General features: G+C 37.5%; 2 protein-coding genes across 15 annotated transcripts in view; one reads left to right on the top strand and one right to left on the bottom strand.

The window, feature by feature from the left end:
* LOC129769161 (yemanuclein) overlaps window positions 1–3,844 on the top strand; it is a 28,621-nt gene extending 24,777 nt beyond the window's left edge. The window contains exons 4-5 of one of the 5 annotated variants that reach the window (XR_008741827.1): window positions 1,842–2,128; window positions 2,361–2,499. Coding sequence is in view for 3 of the 5 variants with exons in the window: in XM_055771253.1 (XP_055627228.1) it covers window positions 2,361–2,491 (131 nt within the window). In the remaining 2 variants the exon portion in view is untranslated. The other 4 variants (XR_008741830.1, XM_055771263.1, XM_055771253.1 and 1 more) reach the window with 4 other exon arrangements.
* A 2,700-nt stretch (window positions 3,845–6,544) lies between these two features.
* Window positions 6,545–14,750, bottom strand: part of LOC129764029 (atlastin) — a 43,504-nt gene continuing 35,298 nt past the window's right edge. For 9 of the 10 annotated variants that reach the window (XM_055762933.1, XM_055762932.1, XM_055762934.1 and 6 more), the window contains exon 8: window positions 6,545–9,080. In XM_055762933.1, the coding sequence (XP_055618908.1) occupies window positions 8,931–9,080 (150 nt within the window). In that variant the 3' untranslated portion in view covers window positions 6,545–8,930. Of the gene's footprint in view, window positions 9,081–14,385; window positions 14,537–14,750 lie in introns of all 10 variants that reach the window. The other variant, XR_008741069.1, reaches the window with a different exon arrangement.

Genomic DNA, 14,750 nt, shown 5'->3' with positions numbered 1-14,750 from the left:
TAAGCACGACAGCACAAAATGTACCCGGCGCAGAACTCAGATACTAAACATTTCTTCTCACTTGTGTGATGCGCGTCTCATTCTATACACACACACACATACATACCCATCAAATTCTAGCGCCCGCTTTGTCTTCGTTCGTTCTAAGCAAAGCATAAAAACAACAGCGCGCCCTCATTTGAACCGTATACGAAGAAAAATATCTCAACAGAGAGAGCAATCCAGATTCAAGCGCGCAGCACGGCGCGTAAGCACGGCGCAAGTTTCAGCGTAAAACTCTACTTAACACTGGGTGCAAATCTCTGCGTATGAACGGCGCTGACAACCAAACATTTCATCTGTGTTTCGGAGCGTGCTCATTCGCCAGAGCGCATGTGTGCGCAAGGAGTGGGAGCTCAACTGGGTACAAAAATCTTGTTGCGCATCAGAACCGAGTTGCATTCTGAAGATTATGAATTATGATATATAGTTCCGGTCTTATCAGCTCTACAGGAGTTTTCTCAGTTACTTTTTCAGGTTTTCCAAAGTTAACTTTCCCCCGTCAAGTTTGCATTACAAAGAATAAGCACGTGCGATGAATAATAGAATATATGGCCTCTCCAATGTATTTCAAAGGTGTCCTTTTCAGGTTACCTAAAGATAATCTCTACCGCGTGTTGTGACACATAAGATTTTCGGAATTTCATTTTGTCGAGTGGTTGATAGTTCGCGTCTACATAACCATATCACTTACCTCAGTGAATCCTGATTCTTACCTCTCCCCACTAACAACTGTCCCTTCCATGATAACTGCTAGGAAACAGCGTTATCGAGGCGACCCTTCTGGCCTTCGGGCGGTGTTTATGATACTAACATTCCTTCTCTTCCCCTAGTGACTCTAAGGGATGAGAATGATTTGCTACTCCCAAGCTTCATTTGGTCATTTATTTTTTCATGAAATAATATCGGAAGCTATAAAAAGGCGAATTAAGTAAAATAATCTTGTTTCCTACGTCAACAATGCGGCCGTGTCTTGGATGTCTTTCTTCTATTTTTTATGGCGTTGTAAACGTTTTAGATTAAAATTATTTTTATTCAGACTCCAACTATTAATTTTTCGACGTTGATTTCGTACGCTCTCATCAATGTATAGTCGGTAATCGGCAACATCCGCATTGATTCGATAGAGTTCAAGAACATTATTCGGGGGTCTTCGTAGCCACATTGGTTGCGCGTTCGCTTAGTAAGCGATCGATCGTGAGTTCAAAACTCAGGGCCCTCATTGACCATCTTTGTGTTGTTACAGAATAGCTACGTCCACGCAACAATCATCAGCGATGGAGATCGATCCACGGTCGAAATAAGATCAATTCATCCATACAACTGCTCTGCTCTGCAAGACACATCGGGCTGCTGTTCTATAAATAACTCAACAATGATCAATCAACTGTCTCCGCTGTCCGGTGGTCCAACTGGATAATGGAAGAACAGAAAGAATACTCTTACGCCTAAATGGCTACTGTGTGAATGTACCATATGTAATGGTATAGAAGGAATACTGGCGAATGGCAACTGTGTAATGTGCTAATTATTGATATGATAACCATGTGACATGTACACGAATAAAAATCGGCTCTGTTACAGCTAGATTGTTAATGAGCCTTAAATAAATAAATGGGATAAAAAAAAGAACATTATTCGCCGATTCCTATGAAAGCATCCAAGGGTTGATTCAACATTTAGTTGCACCAAACCGATCCGGCTGGAGTAGGGTATAATTAAACTTTTTTAACCACAACGGAAAAAATGAGTCACGCACGCTAAATGCATAAACAATTCAAACACTACAAATCATTCCCCAGGTTCGTCGACCGGCGTAATCGATTGCGATAATCTGGAGGAATTCCTGCTCGCACATTACTCATACGATGGTGCCAAAAAGAGAACGTACCACTAAATAGTCCTCCGACTACCGCACGGATAGGATTGGAATGTCGTAGAACAGAAGACTGAACATGCATGGCTGCCATTCTTCTCCCTTCAGCTTAGAATCTTTATTATTTAACATCTGTTAGCTTCCTCTTGTTGCTGTTGAATTGAAGAAAAAAAGGATTTCACCCAATTATAATTTACATTTGCGCAAGATGAGGTAATTCTTATCCAATGGTTTCTCTAAGGCACTGGTATTTTTTTTTGGTTTCAATTGTGGTTGCACGGCTCATACTTACACAACACACTGTTCGAAAACAAGATCACCCTAACAGAGTGACGCTTTTTAGCAGCTTCCGTTTGGTTAACACTTTGGTTTTTGAGTTTGAAATAATTTAATGGCAAACCACTCTCATGATCAGATGCAATAACACAATTACTATTCGTTGCAGAAAGACCAACTGTTTTGAATATCAATGGATTCGGCAGCAGTAGTAGCAGCAGTAACAAAACTGATACTGGCGCTAAACCGAAAGAACTGAGCTCGGTGATAAGTGGCAATGGAAAAGGCGGGCCAAAATAACATAGAACAAAAGCCATGAAAGATAAACCGAAACACACGCGCACCCGTGCATCAAAGATGTTCGTTCATGTTATCGTTATTCGTGTAAAAACAAAACATTTATTGGTAAGAGATTTGAGTAGTGAGTATACAACAGAGTAAAATTCTCTAGATAAATTAATCATAGTAGAGAGGACTTCTCAAAAGCGTTGGGCCGAATTTAGCGAACACAAACAAAAAAAAATCTGTAACATACATATATATGAAGTCACAAGCAAATAAATTTATTTTATTAAACTACAATTTTGAACAAAAAAAGTTTACTCTTTCGGAAAGCTTTTGTTCATATTTATGTTTTCGTTTAGTCATTACTTTTAAGGATTTACTTTTGTTTGAAAATATTATTCATAATTTTATCTTGATTCTCGAGTGCGTTCACAAACTGTCGAGTTATGGAAGGAAAACAAAGATGGAATACAAAAGGAAAAAAAAAATCAATAATGTTAAATTATAGACATAGGAATGCAGAATTAAATCTAACAATCATTTCATACATAATAGATTGTCATTTATCCGAACGGCCATCGGCACAAAACAGAGACCTTTCTTAGCACTTTCCGGGCAATACCACTGTGCCACCGAAAACTACGGCCCAGGTACATGAACTTCATCAACAAACTTTTCAGCCAATACATTTACAAAACTCTCGACTTCATATACCAGAGGATACGTACAGTTTAATGACATCAATTACCGTTACTGTAGGTATTTCGTATGGCAATGAATGAGCTCGTCATATATATGTATAATAAGTTAACATATATATGTATATAAGTTAACGCAAGCAACATCGTTTTCCCCAAAACAGCTGCACCGGTGAGCACCGCAGAATTTATCAACACAATCAATAATATGTAAACATAAGCGGATTCTGCCAACGCCACGACGGGTGGCAAGGAGACCAATGACCGGACACTGGAATTGCCAACGACGCATCATCGACGCAACGTGGATTTCGCACCTGACGAGTAAACAGCAGCGCAGCGTGGCCTGGATCTAGAATTGCAGAGTTAGGCTTTTAGGCACATTTAGGTAGGTTCGAAACAATCGTAATTCATGCAAATAAATCAGTCTAATTCAAAATCTATGGGAAAAAATCGATCCTAAAATTTCAAAAAGTTACCCTACACAAAATGTTCACCACCTCGAAAAAACACACTTTGCAAAATTTCAGCTCAATCGGACTTAAGGAAGAGTTGCGCAAAGCGGTCGAAGTTTGAGTTTTTACTTTTGTACTCGTTTGCGTTTTTGAAAATTGGAATGCTTCCCTAAGGCGGCTGACACACCAGAGCAATAATCAACTAGCAAGCTGCAATACGCAATATGCAACAGGCAACATTTTCTTAATTGTGCTTCGCATACCGAAGCAATAAAAAAGCCTGATATTATGCAAACAATCTGTTTAATGAATGAAACTTGCGATAAGTTGCTTTTCAACAGACACGTTGTGTTGCTAGCGATATGTATTGCTCTACAAAGGCGATAGCGATATCGTATTGCGTCGGTGTGCGAGATCAACAAAAATTCAATGGAAAAACTCATTGGCGATAATATTGCTTATTGCATGTTGATAGTTGCTAGTTGCTTATTGCTTCAGTGTGCGAGCCGCTGCAGCGCCCCTTTACAAGTAGATTGTTATAAGATAATCTAAACCGAGTATAGAGAAGAATCCAGTGAGGATTCTCAAATGGGAAAGTCGGAATTTTCCATACAAATGGAAAATTCCATGAATCATAAGCTAGGTAGTAAGATAAATAGAGTAGGTAACAGATTAGACAAACTCTACCTGAAGTTTGTCGGTAGAAATTAAGACAAATAATGTTATTGTTAAGAGAAATGAATCAAATATACGACAGTCTGAATTCTCAGCATGAAATAAAAAGTTGTTTTATTTCCTAAAGAAAGTGCCTTGCATTTTTGCAAACCGGAATGTGTTTTCCCAACACAGGTTCCGAAACCAATAAGTTGGGAAAATCGGCATTGCAGATCTCGGCAGCATTTTTATATCCCCATGCATTTTTACACACCGGAATCCGTTTTGCTAACACGGTCTACAAAAGCGGGTACAAATGGAACGCTTTGGCTCGGTTATTCAAGACTACATATCCCTTCATGTCACCGGCTCACTGAACTTCTATGCATACCTATGATAACTATTTGCTGCGATAATCACAACCATAATGCATGAATTGACCTGAATTGGGATTTTTTTGCAATTGAATTCTTAAATTGTTTCATTCATTCACTAGTTGAATCAATAATTTAATCAATACATACAAAAGATAACTCTGCGCAGCGGCGATATCGTACCCAATGAGGAACATTCGAGGGGCGATTTTGTTAATTGAAAAAAACACTAATGATTACTAAGCCAACGACAATCCTACGTCAATCTTGCGGTTATATCATAAATATAACCCATCCATGGTCTTTTAAAAGCTTTTTTGCTGTTTAGGTTATCTTCACTAACGAAAAAAAGGTAAATTTGAATGGTTCTGATGGTTTCAACGGGTTTCATAATTTCGGATGTTTGAACGTTATGTAGGCAAAATTAATAAGTGTATGAGATAGTTTTCCATTTAATTGAACGTATGTTTTAGAATGACAAGTTTGCGATTATACCTCGATGATTAGGTATATCAATGCCAACAATTCGGACTTATTCCATGAGTTTCCATTCCATGAATAATGTAGTGGTTGAACATATGGGAATGTAATTTTATTTCCTTTTTCTATAAATTATATGACTATCATGAGTTTAATAGTCGATATCCCGCATACTTATGTACTCAGCTCTGTCTTACTCGTTTGAATAGTGAGAAGTATTTAGTAAAGGTCAACGTTAGAATCATTTTTTAAGAACCGTTTCTACAATTTTGATGAATTCTCAATTCTATTCTGAAATCTCAGAATAAACCCAAATTTATCCATCTCATGATCAGTATAATCTGAGCTACTCCCATATGGGATTCTAAAGTTTAATCCTCTTATCCTTCCCATTCTCGTGTAATTTTATATACGGGACATGAGGTTTGATATAATTATTTAAACAGAAACTGGTCAGTAGCGTCGGTCAGAAGCATAATTTTCATATGGAACTTCTGATGAGTTTCAAGGAATTTGCCCAAAGCAGAAAATTATGCAGATTTTCTTTAGACGGATGTCAAAATTATGGAAAAAGAACTAGAGAATAATTTAAAAATTATTAATTTCAAAGCTTTGCAATGATAGATTTATCTTTTCCTTATTTGAAATTTAAATATTCTTCCATTTAAAGTATGTCTTCAAAACAATATCGTTGAAAATATCTATTACGTAAAAACAAAAGATGGCCTTATTCGATGAAACTATCGTCCTGATTTGGGTCTTGTCCACCAATTGTGAATGTTTGAATTACAAAAACCAGCTCTGCAATATTGGAAAAACATTACAGTTATTATTTTATATTCAAACTATTGATAGTTATACATAATCAATCATAATGATCGTTTTGGGCCAGTGGCCGCCATTGTCATTTTATGGGATTGCAACTCTCTGTTAGTCTAATCCTTAAAATAGAATCAAAAAATTTCTATTCATTTAGGACAATCGAAATAAGACCTTTCTCCCTATCTCAATCAGTCTACGAAAGCTACATATGTAGTCCTCAATTGCATCCCATAGCGCTTTTATCGAATCCAAATAAAGAAATTTACGTCAGGATTTCGTTCTAAAAATGCCACCAAGCAGGTAAATTGCTGTTTGTTTAAATCAGTGTTGAAACGCTACGATCGCGCTCTATGCTAAACGGACCTACATCATCACTACGTTCTAACGTTATCTGAACGAACCGGATATAAGAGTACTTTACATTTCACGTAACGTGACAACATCAGTACCATTTGTTCATAGGACTCAATTGTGTTTATTCAAGACGTTTTAGAATATGAAATGGCTATCTTGGAAACAATACAAAACTTATCGAAGTGTACAATGCAGGGCTGTCATCGGTAAGTGCTTCAAACAGAGTTCGTCTTATTTTTTAGTAACTTTAATATAAAAATAATTCACATCATAATTCTTGCTCTGCTTATTACGGTTTACTCTTTTTGATCCACTTTACTCCTGCACGCGGCACATTGTATTCTCTCTTTCACCCTGTGCGGATGATTGTAGCCTGTCGTAGGTTCTATTTACTTAATTTACTAATCCTGTTTACTGTATAATAATTTCTGTTTACCGTGAAACTTTCACGCTCGACGGCAATATAGCAGTGAATGAGGGTCAATTTGTGATTTAATCGCTTGAGGAGCAAGTGAAAAATCCATAAAATTATGCCGTCACTCTCATTTTCTATGTAGGTTGTTTGCTCCAAACAATAATTCGACCCGACAGTAAACGTTATACGATCACAAATATGCTTGGATAATTCAATGGAGACCAATTGCTACTCGAATCGAGAAAAATAAGTGAGAAATCAACAATTAACTCACTTATTTCATCCGATATTATTTACAACCGATCGATCATGCTAGGTAGGTTTACGATGAGAGGAGACAAGAAAAGAATAAAACAACACGTAACATATAAGTACGGTTCACATCTATTGAGCAAAATGCACATTGTAACATGGGTTTTGATTGCATTTCAAATTTCCGAAACAGGTAAACGAAAACCGCGCGATTCGAATGAAGACAAAAAAGAGTCTGTGTCGTAGCTCTCTTACAAAAAAAACAAAGAAAGAACATTCCCGCTACTCTATCTAACAATCCGGGTTGTAGAATTCGATGAACAAGTTCTTCCTTTCTTACATTCTAACAATGATCTCTATGACATATTTTGTTTAGTTACACTAAAATATCAATAAAATATATTGCATTTTCACATCCACGTGGAACTATTCTCGCGTTCGTTCCCTATCATCGGGCACATTTTTTTATCAGATTAACATAGCTAAGGTGTTTCCATCTAAACAATAGACACATGTTGGGTAACAAAAAGAGATGCTGAGTTTCCAAACTCCAATGTTTTGAATAAAAGTTGTTTGTGTTATTAACGTAACTCAATGCCTTTTTTAAATTTTATAATCGAAACAGCGGGATGTATTTACAAACATAGTTTGATTGAATCGGCTAGAATAGAAATCTACCAAAGGAAGGGAAGAACTTTCCGGAGTGAACCAATAACTCCGATTGGGTCGCCTCGGGACGCAAATAAAACTTCTATAAACGTTTATTTTCGTAACAGTACTCACAACAAATCTAGCGAGCGTTTATTGGTCACAAAGATTACTCCTTGTTGGCAAGAAAAAGCATCTTATGCTTTGCAGAGCTTTGCTCCTATCAAACAGCGCGGTCGAGACACTGTCATTGCTTATAAGCAGTCGCTCGAATTCAGCATAATCCCAAAATGCAGCTTAAGATCACAAGTCTGTGTTTGTGGTTAGAATCGGTTTGGCACATTTCAAAAACAAAACAGAAGCATCACCACGATTGGAGCGTTGAAATTGCTTACCGGAGAATGTTTCGAAGGAAATTATTCTCATTCCAATCGTCCTAACGAGTGCGGCGTTTCAATGATGTGATTCTTTGCGATTTTTGATTTTATACGCGTTAAACGTGCCTTCATTTAAATCTTGATTCGTTACTGATTATTGATATACATATATCGCAGTCGTTATGCTTGCTTTTGGGTCAAAGGTGGTACGTTGCAATATTCAAGATTATTACTATTGGAAAAAAACACATTGGAAACAAAATATCTACTACATTAAAATATTCTCTCGTGAGCCGCTAGTGGTAAATAAGTTAATAATGGGTTGAATAAACAAAAGTTATAAACGAAAAATGCAAAATAAATAAGTCTGGTCTGATGCTAGGATGTTTCTGTATTGAAGATTCCACAGATAGATGTCGCTAGTTTGATAGAGACGACTTTGCCTGTTGGTTTTCGTTAAAATGGTCTAAGTTTTGTTTTTCGTCTTTCTTCGGCTAGTTGATGATGTATAGTCAGTTCCCCCCGAACTGGACGGAGTCTGTCCTCCGCCGTTACTAGCGATATTCCGCCGTGAAACTTTCATCACAGGGCCTATCCTACTGTTGTTGTTGTCGATGTAGTCACTCGCCTTTGCCGTATTATTGTTATTACCTCTAAGGCTATCGATAAGAACACTAAACCTATTGTAATTACCATAAGTGTGGCTGTGGTTGCTGCTTTCGGCATTCGGGACAACTGCCACAGCTGACGATGATGAAGCTCGCGGAGACATCAACCAGCCAAATCTACTGGAAGCTAAAGCACCGCCTGCGGGTGCTACTGCGGCAATAGTCGCCGTCTCGCTCCGATCTGTTGTACCAATGTTGAAAGGCCACCGCCGCCACCACCTACCCAGCCTACTGTCAGTGCCACCCGAAGCGTACTCTCAAGAATGTTTGACTTTGCCGTTCAGCTGCCGAGATCCAACAGACCGTGGGGAAGCCCCCATAGAGCCCCCAACTGCATACTCGGTTGCGTGAGTAGCAACATGCTGGATGCCTTTTTCCATACAGGATTGATACACTGGTTTCATAATCTGCGAATGAGGAAGAGACAAGCGGGAGAACCGTAACAAAGAGGCCGATTGAGCTTTGAAATATTTGTTAGTGTCACACTGAGACAGACATTAGCATTCCGAATCGAGATAAGTTTTGAGTTGAGACGTTTTGAGTTAGTAGGTGACGATATACCTATCGATCGAGTGAGGACGGTTCATTTGGAGATTACCTAGTGTTATTCGAATCATATTGAGTCGCTGAAAGCGGTACTAAATGTACCCATTTTCGTTCAAGAAAAAAAAGGTTAAGCGATTTACCGTGGTTTTCATAATGAAGTGAAATGAAAATTTCAACAGAATCACTGTAGTTTCCTTGTACAAATACAGTGACACGATTTCGTATTCGTAGTCCATTAAGAAAGTTCATTTATAATTTTCGCACATATATCATTATACGGGTATACATTTGACACTTTAGTTTTTCTATGTTTTTAAGGAGAAACACTTTTCGAATTTATGTCATATATTTGATATATCTATAAAACATTTCTTTTGTATCATGCTAGATAGGCCATTTCTACGAAAATACCTCGAGTGCTTGTCAAAACCATAAAAAGCACCAAGAGTCGTGCGAAAATAATTTACAGTTCCACTCCAACAACCCAATGTACCGATGAGAAATGTGTATGCTAGTTTATTTTTGGTGCACATGTTACGTAACGCTAAAAATCCGGATTTTGGACCCCCTCCCTCCTACGTAACGCAATTTCTATCTTTAACGCACAAAAAGTAACGCAACATTGACCCCCTCCCCCTTCTCGCGTTACGTAATTTGTGCACGACACCTTAGATCTTAATCACAAAAATATCGTTTCCTTAAAGCCGTTACCTTCGACCTTCGACCACTCTGACAGTTTCGGACAAAACATTGAGACCACTCCAATTCAAATATATGCGAATATAGTATGACAACTATGAAATGTATGAAAACCGCAAGTTTAACGCAATCAAAGCAACCCATTTTAGCAAGACCTCTGATAGCTATCAAAAGTTGAAAACCGGTGCGACAAAATTTAGGACCAGTTCCTCATTTCGGCTGTTTTGAGTGTTGTTTCGACCGATCTTTGAAGAATTTTTTTTCTCGGTGGTATTTCATGTTTTTCGGATCCTGGAAAGTATTTATTATGTAAACAAGAAGTATGAAAGGTTTTAATTCTCGAATTCTAGTTGCAGTCAACGAAAAATGGATCGCGCGCATCATCGCACGGAAACACAGCGGATGTTCATCCGCAAAAGGTCCAAGGCAGGCAACAGCCAACGCGAAATCGCAGAGTACTTGGGACGATTCGAGACCTTTGTGTTTAATGTCTTCCACGACCGCAAACAATCCGAAACGACTGGACGCCCAAGGAAAACGACCGCGAAGGATGATCCTCCCATAAAGCGAGTCTAAAAGAAAGATTCCTTCAAGGCCTCGGAAAAGATCCGGGACGAACTGAACTTATCCGTGAGTTCCCGGGCAGTTCAGCGACGGCTGGTGGAACAGTAAAGGCACTTCATGCAGGATAACGATCCGAAGCACACCGCCAAAGCAGTCAAAAAGTGGTTCCAGGATAACAAAGTCGACATCATGGAGTGGCCAGCGCAGTCACCGGATCTGAACCCAATAAAGAACCTATGAGAGATCGTGAAAAGGTCGGGGTACACAGATAAGTCGAAGAATAAGCAGCAACTGTGAGGTAGGATCCATGCTTGTTGGTACGCCATCCCGGTCACCACGTGCTAGAAGTTGGTGGAATCCATGCCGGACCGAGAACGTAAAGTGATACGTAACAAAGGTTACAAGGTTCTTGTTTTTATTTTTTTACCATGAATTTTAAAACCGATCTTTATTTTTGTCGCGTCATTTTAATCATTAACTATGCATAAAACGCATTTTTATTAAATGGATGAATGTTAGAAATTTCTTCGAACAATGCAAATAAATTATTATAAATGGATTGACGCACTGGATTGAATTATTTTTTCTTAATAATTTGTTCGACACTGTGTTTAGAAAACATTTTATTCTAGATAGGCCATTTCTAAAAAAATACCTCGAGTGCTTGCCAAAACCATGAAAATACCAAGAGTCGTAAGAAAGTAATTTCCTGTTCCACTCTAACAACCCAATGTGCCGATAGAAATTTTGTAGGCTAGATTATTCGTGGTGCACAAATTACGCAACGTTAAAAATTTGGATTTCCTCCCTTACGTAACGCATTCTCTATTTTTAATGCACAAAAAATAAAGCAACCTTGACCCCCTCCCCCCTTTTCGCGTTACGTAATTTGTGCCCGACGTTTTGGATCATGATCACATGTCTCAAGATTATCGTTTCCGTAAAGCCGTTACCTTTGACGTTCGACTTCTGCTCCTGTTCAGGAAGAAAATATGTTAGGGTGACCTAACCTCGAACAAACCGCGAATAAAGAGTTTAAACGTTTTACCTACAACATCGAGTCTCACTCGTGATGCACTTCCATATAATAGGGAACTAGGACGCTCAGCAGAGTAGTGAAAGTACTCGACTCATCGAAAAATTTGCATTTGGTCCACTTTTTCCGGAATCAAATCGTAGGTTAAGGGGTTAAACATACACTTAAGCAAATATGTATTTGCAGTAGACTTTGGCTCCTCAAATAGTAGGCTGTCCAAATAGTTCAGGAAAAAAACGGAATACGTAAGCCATAAAAAAATCCATGGTTTTTTTGAAAAATATTATGAAGGAATGGATAAAAACGAGAATAAAGCTAAACAATCAAACATTTTTAAATTTACATAGTTTGTTCTCTACACAAATTTTATTCACTCATATTCAGATGATGAAGAGACCTTGCAAAGCAGATAAGGGGTTAAATTTTATCATAAAATTTGTCGCATTCCAGATCGAAGTTTTGTTTCACAATTATCGTAGCTATTAGAGACCCAATATTGGATCGCGATTTTCCCGTTGTCCACAAAATGTTCATCGTACAAAAATCCTTCTTTCTGGTCCGCTACTATCAGCCAAACACAAAATATAGTTAGTAAGCTTCACTTATTCCTTACAATCTAGAAATTCGTTTTTCTTTCCTTAAAAAATGCACCCGACGATTTGAAACTAGCACGTATTTTTTATTCCAACCTTTTTATCTCATCAATCAGCTTTATTCTGTATTCCGACGGATTCCCATTTCGTTCGAGTTATAATTTCGCATTCCCTATTTCGAACGTTTTGCCTATTTGATGTTCGTAGTGAAACAGATCGAACGAAATGCAAAAACAACTCGAATGGAATACAGAATGGAATTTTATCATGTCGTGCGAAATACTTCGAATCTGTCAAAAAACAGAATAGGGATGACTAATTCCTTTGATCATTGTTCACTAATCAAATATATATGTTTTCATCTATTTCAATAGGAGGTTTTTCACTTATGCTACTTTGAATCTCTATCCATCAAGGAATGGACTTCAATACAACTCATTCAACCCACATTCATAATTTAAGAAATTAAACTTTCTGTATTTAGTCAAAATCAACTGAACTATTGAGAACACTAATGAAATCATAAAAAAATTCAGCTATTTCAGTGCAGAGGCGAACCAGCCCAGGAGAATGAAGTTCCTCAAATAATGAATAAAAAAAGGTGCTTCAATGGCAGATACATCGTCTCTTTCAACAATGCCAATAAACCAATGTATTTGCCAACTGGCTCGTAACCACAAAGAGTCGACAAACTCTTTCTCTGTGAATACATTGCGATTTTTCAAGAAAAAAACATCGTTTAGATGCTTATAAAAAACCAAAAAATGAGATATCGAAAAACGACTATGCTTAAGATAATTCATTTCTACATGCTGATAATAAATTTCAGCCAAATCGGTCGAGAAGATCCTGGGATATCGATACCAAATATCGAAAAATTGTTTTAGGACAACATTTCTGAAGGCGTAACCCTCCCAAAAATGCAAAAAACAAAAAAATTCAATAAAAAAACAATAGGTTGCAAATGAATGTATGGAAAAAAATCGACCCTGAAATTTCAAAAAGTTACGCTATACAAAATTTTCACCACTTCGAAAAAACACCATACGCAAAATTTCAACTCAATCGGACTTAAGAGAGAGTGGCACAAAGCGGCCAAAGTTAGAGTTTTTTTTGAAAATTAAAAACCTCACCCAAGGGATTCAACGAAAATTTTTTTCGAGGTAACAGTAAATATCGACGTTTCGTGCAATTATGAGACATTTGACACAGAAAAAAAAATTAACTGAAAACCCCGATTTCCGGTGATTTTCGGTTTTCTAAAAAAAGACTAAATCCCAGAACGTCGATTTTTGACAAAAAGTAGATCTCGACGTTTCATGCAACTGTAAGACATTTGGCATAAGATCGAATTTAGGAAACTCCCTTCGGGCTCGAGGAAAGCAGTTCAATGTGCCGGTGAGAGATGTGTTGGCTCGGTTAGACCTTGATTACATGTCCCAAATATATGTTTTCCTTAAAGCTATCGATCTTCGAGTGTGAGTGTTCATAAATCCTTTTCCCCTCCTTTTTGTCCTTCACGAGCTATCAGCTCCCATCCTACTAACATTAGAATAAGTTAAATTGTAAATACATATTAGATGTAAGGATAGGTTTTAAGAATTGAGTGTGAAGTGTCAGTGTGAATGAGAATGTGAATGTGAATGTGAGTGTGAGTGTTAACACATCTCCTTACATCCCATCCTTTTCCTAATGAAAATGTGTCACCCTTCTAAACTCGACTCGACCGCGAGTAATCGGTTTCCTATTTTATTAACCATAGAATTAGGGAAACATGTTAATATATGCTAGTAGAAATATAGTCAGGAGTATGGCTCCTTTAAACTTATGTAACTGAGCCTGGAAAAATAAATGGATTAATAAAAAAAAACATTTGGCATCAAAAAATTATTTTTTCTCGAAAACCTCGATTTCCTTGGATGATTCTTCGATTTTAAAAAAGCTCAAACTTTGACCGCTTTGCTTCCTTAATTCCGATTGAGTTGAAATTTTGCATATGGTGTTTTTTTCGAGGTGGTGAACATTTTTTATGGGGTAACTTTTTGAAATTCGAGATGATTATTTTCATTGGCACTCTAGGGTTAGAAACAAAAAAAAAATCGCTGAACATTTTCAGTATTCGAACAAGTGGCGAACGCACTGAAAGTAGACACAATCTAATGACGACGATGAAGCAATTATTGAAAGTCTACACATTAAAAGGTAATTGCGGCACATACAAAATATAATAATTTCAGCCCTTTCATCGATATGCACATTCACGACGATACTTACCATGCCTTCGAAATACAGCACAAGCCAATTTAGTTCTTCGTTAATGATTTTGTTGTAGACAAGAAATTGAGTGTTTGGATGTCCAAGCTCAATTCCGCCAAGCAATTCTTCCCATTATCAGGGGCAGGTTAACTTGTCTCATAAAGGGATACTAACGAAAGAAAATTAATCGATAAACGTAAAACAAAAACCGAACACACGCAATCATTTACTAAATTGGGATCAAACGTAAGAGCAAATCACACACACTACAATATCGGTTTTCAGAACAAATTTGGTTCATTATTGGACTAGTTTCTTTTGGTTTAACGATTTTTTACAGTAATTTGAACATCTTAAGGTAACACACAAACTCGTCCTGGTGC

This window comes from Toxorhynchites rutilus, chromosome 1 (genome assembly GCF_029784135.1).
Source record: "Toxorhynchites rutilus septentrionalis strain SRP chromosome 1, ASM2978413v1, whole genome shotgun sequence".
Taxonomy (NCBI): domain Eukaryota; kingdom Metazoa; phylum Arthropoda; class Insecta; order Diptera; family Culicidae; genus Toxorhynchites; species Toxorhynchites rutilus.
The sequence above is the reverse complement of the archived record's forward strand: the minus strand, read 5'-3'. Positions and strand labels throughout refer to the sequence as shown.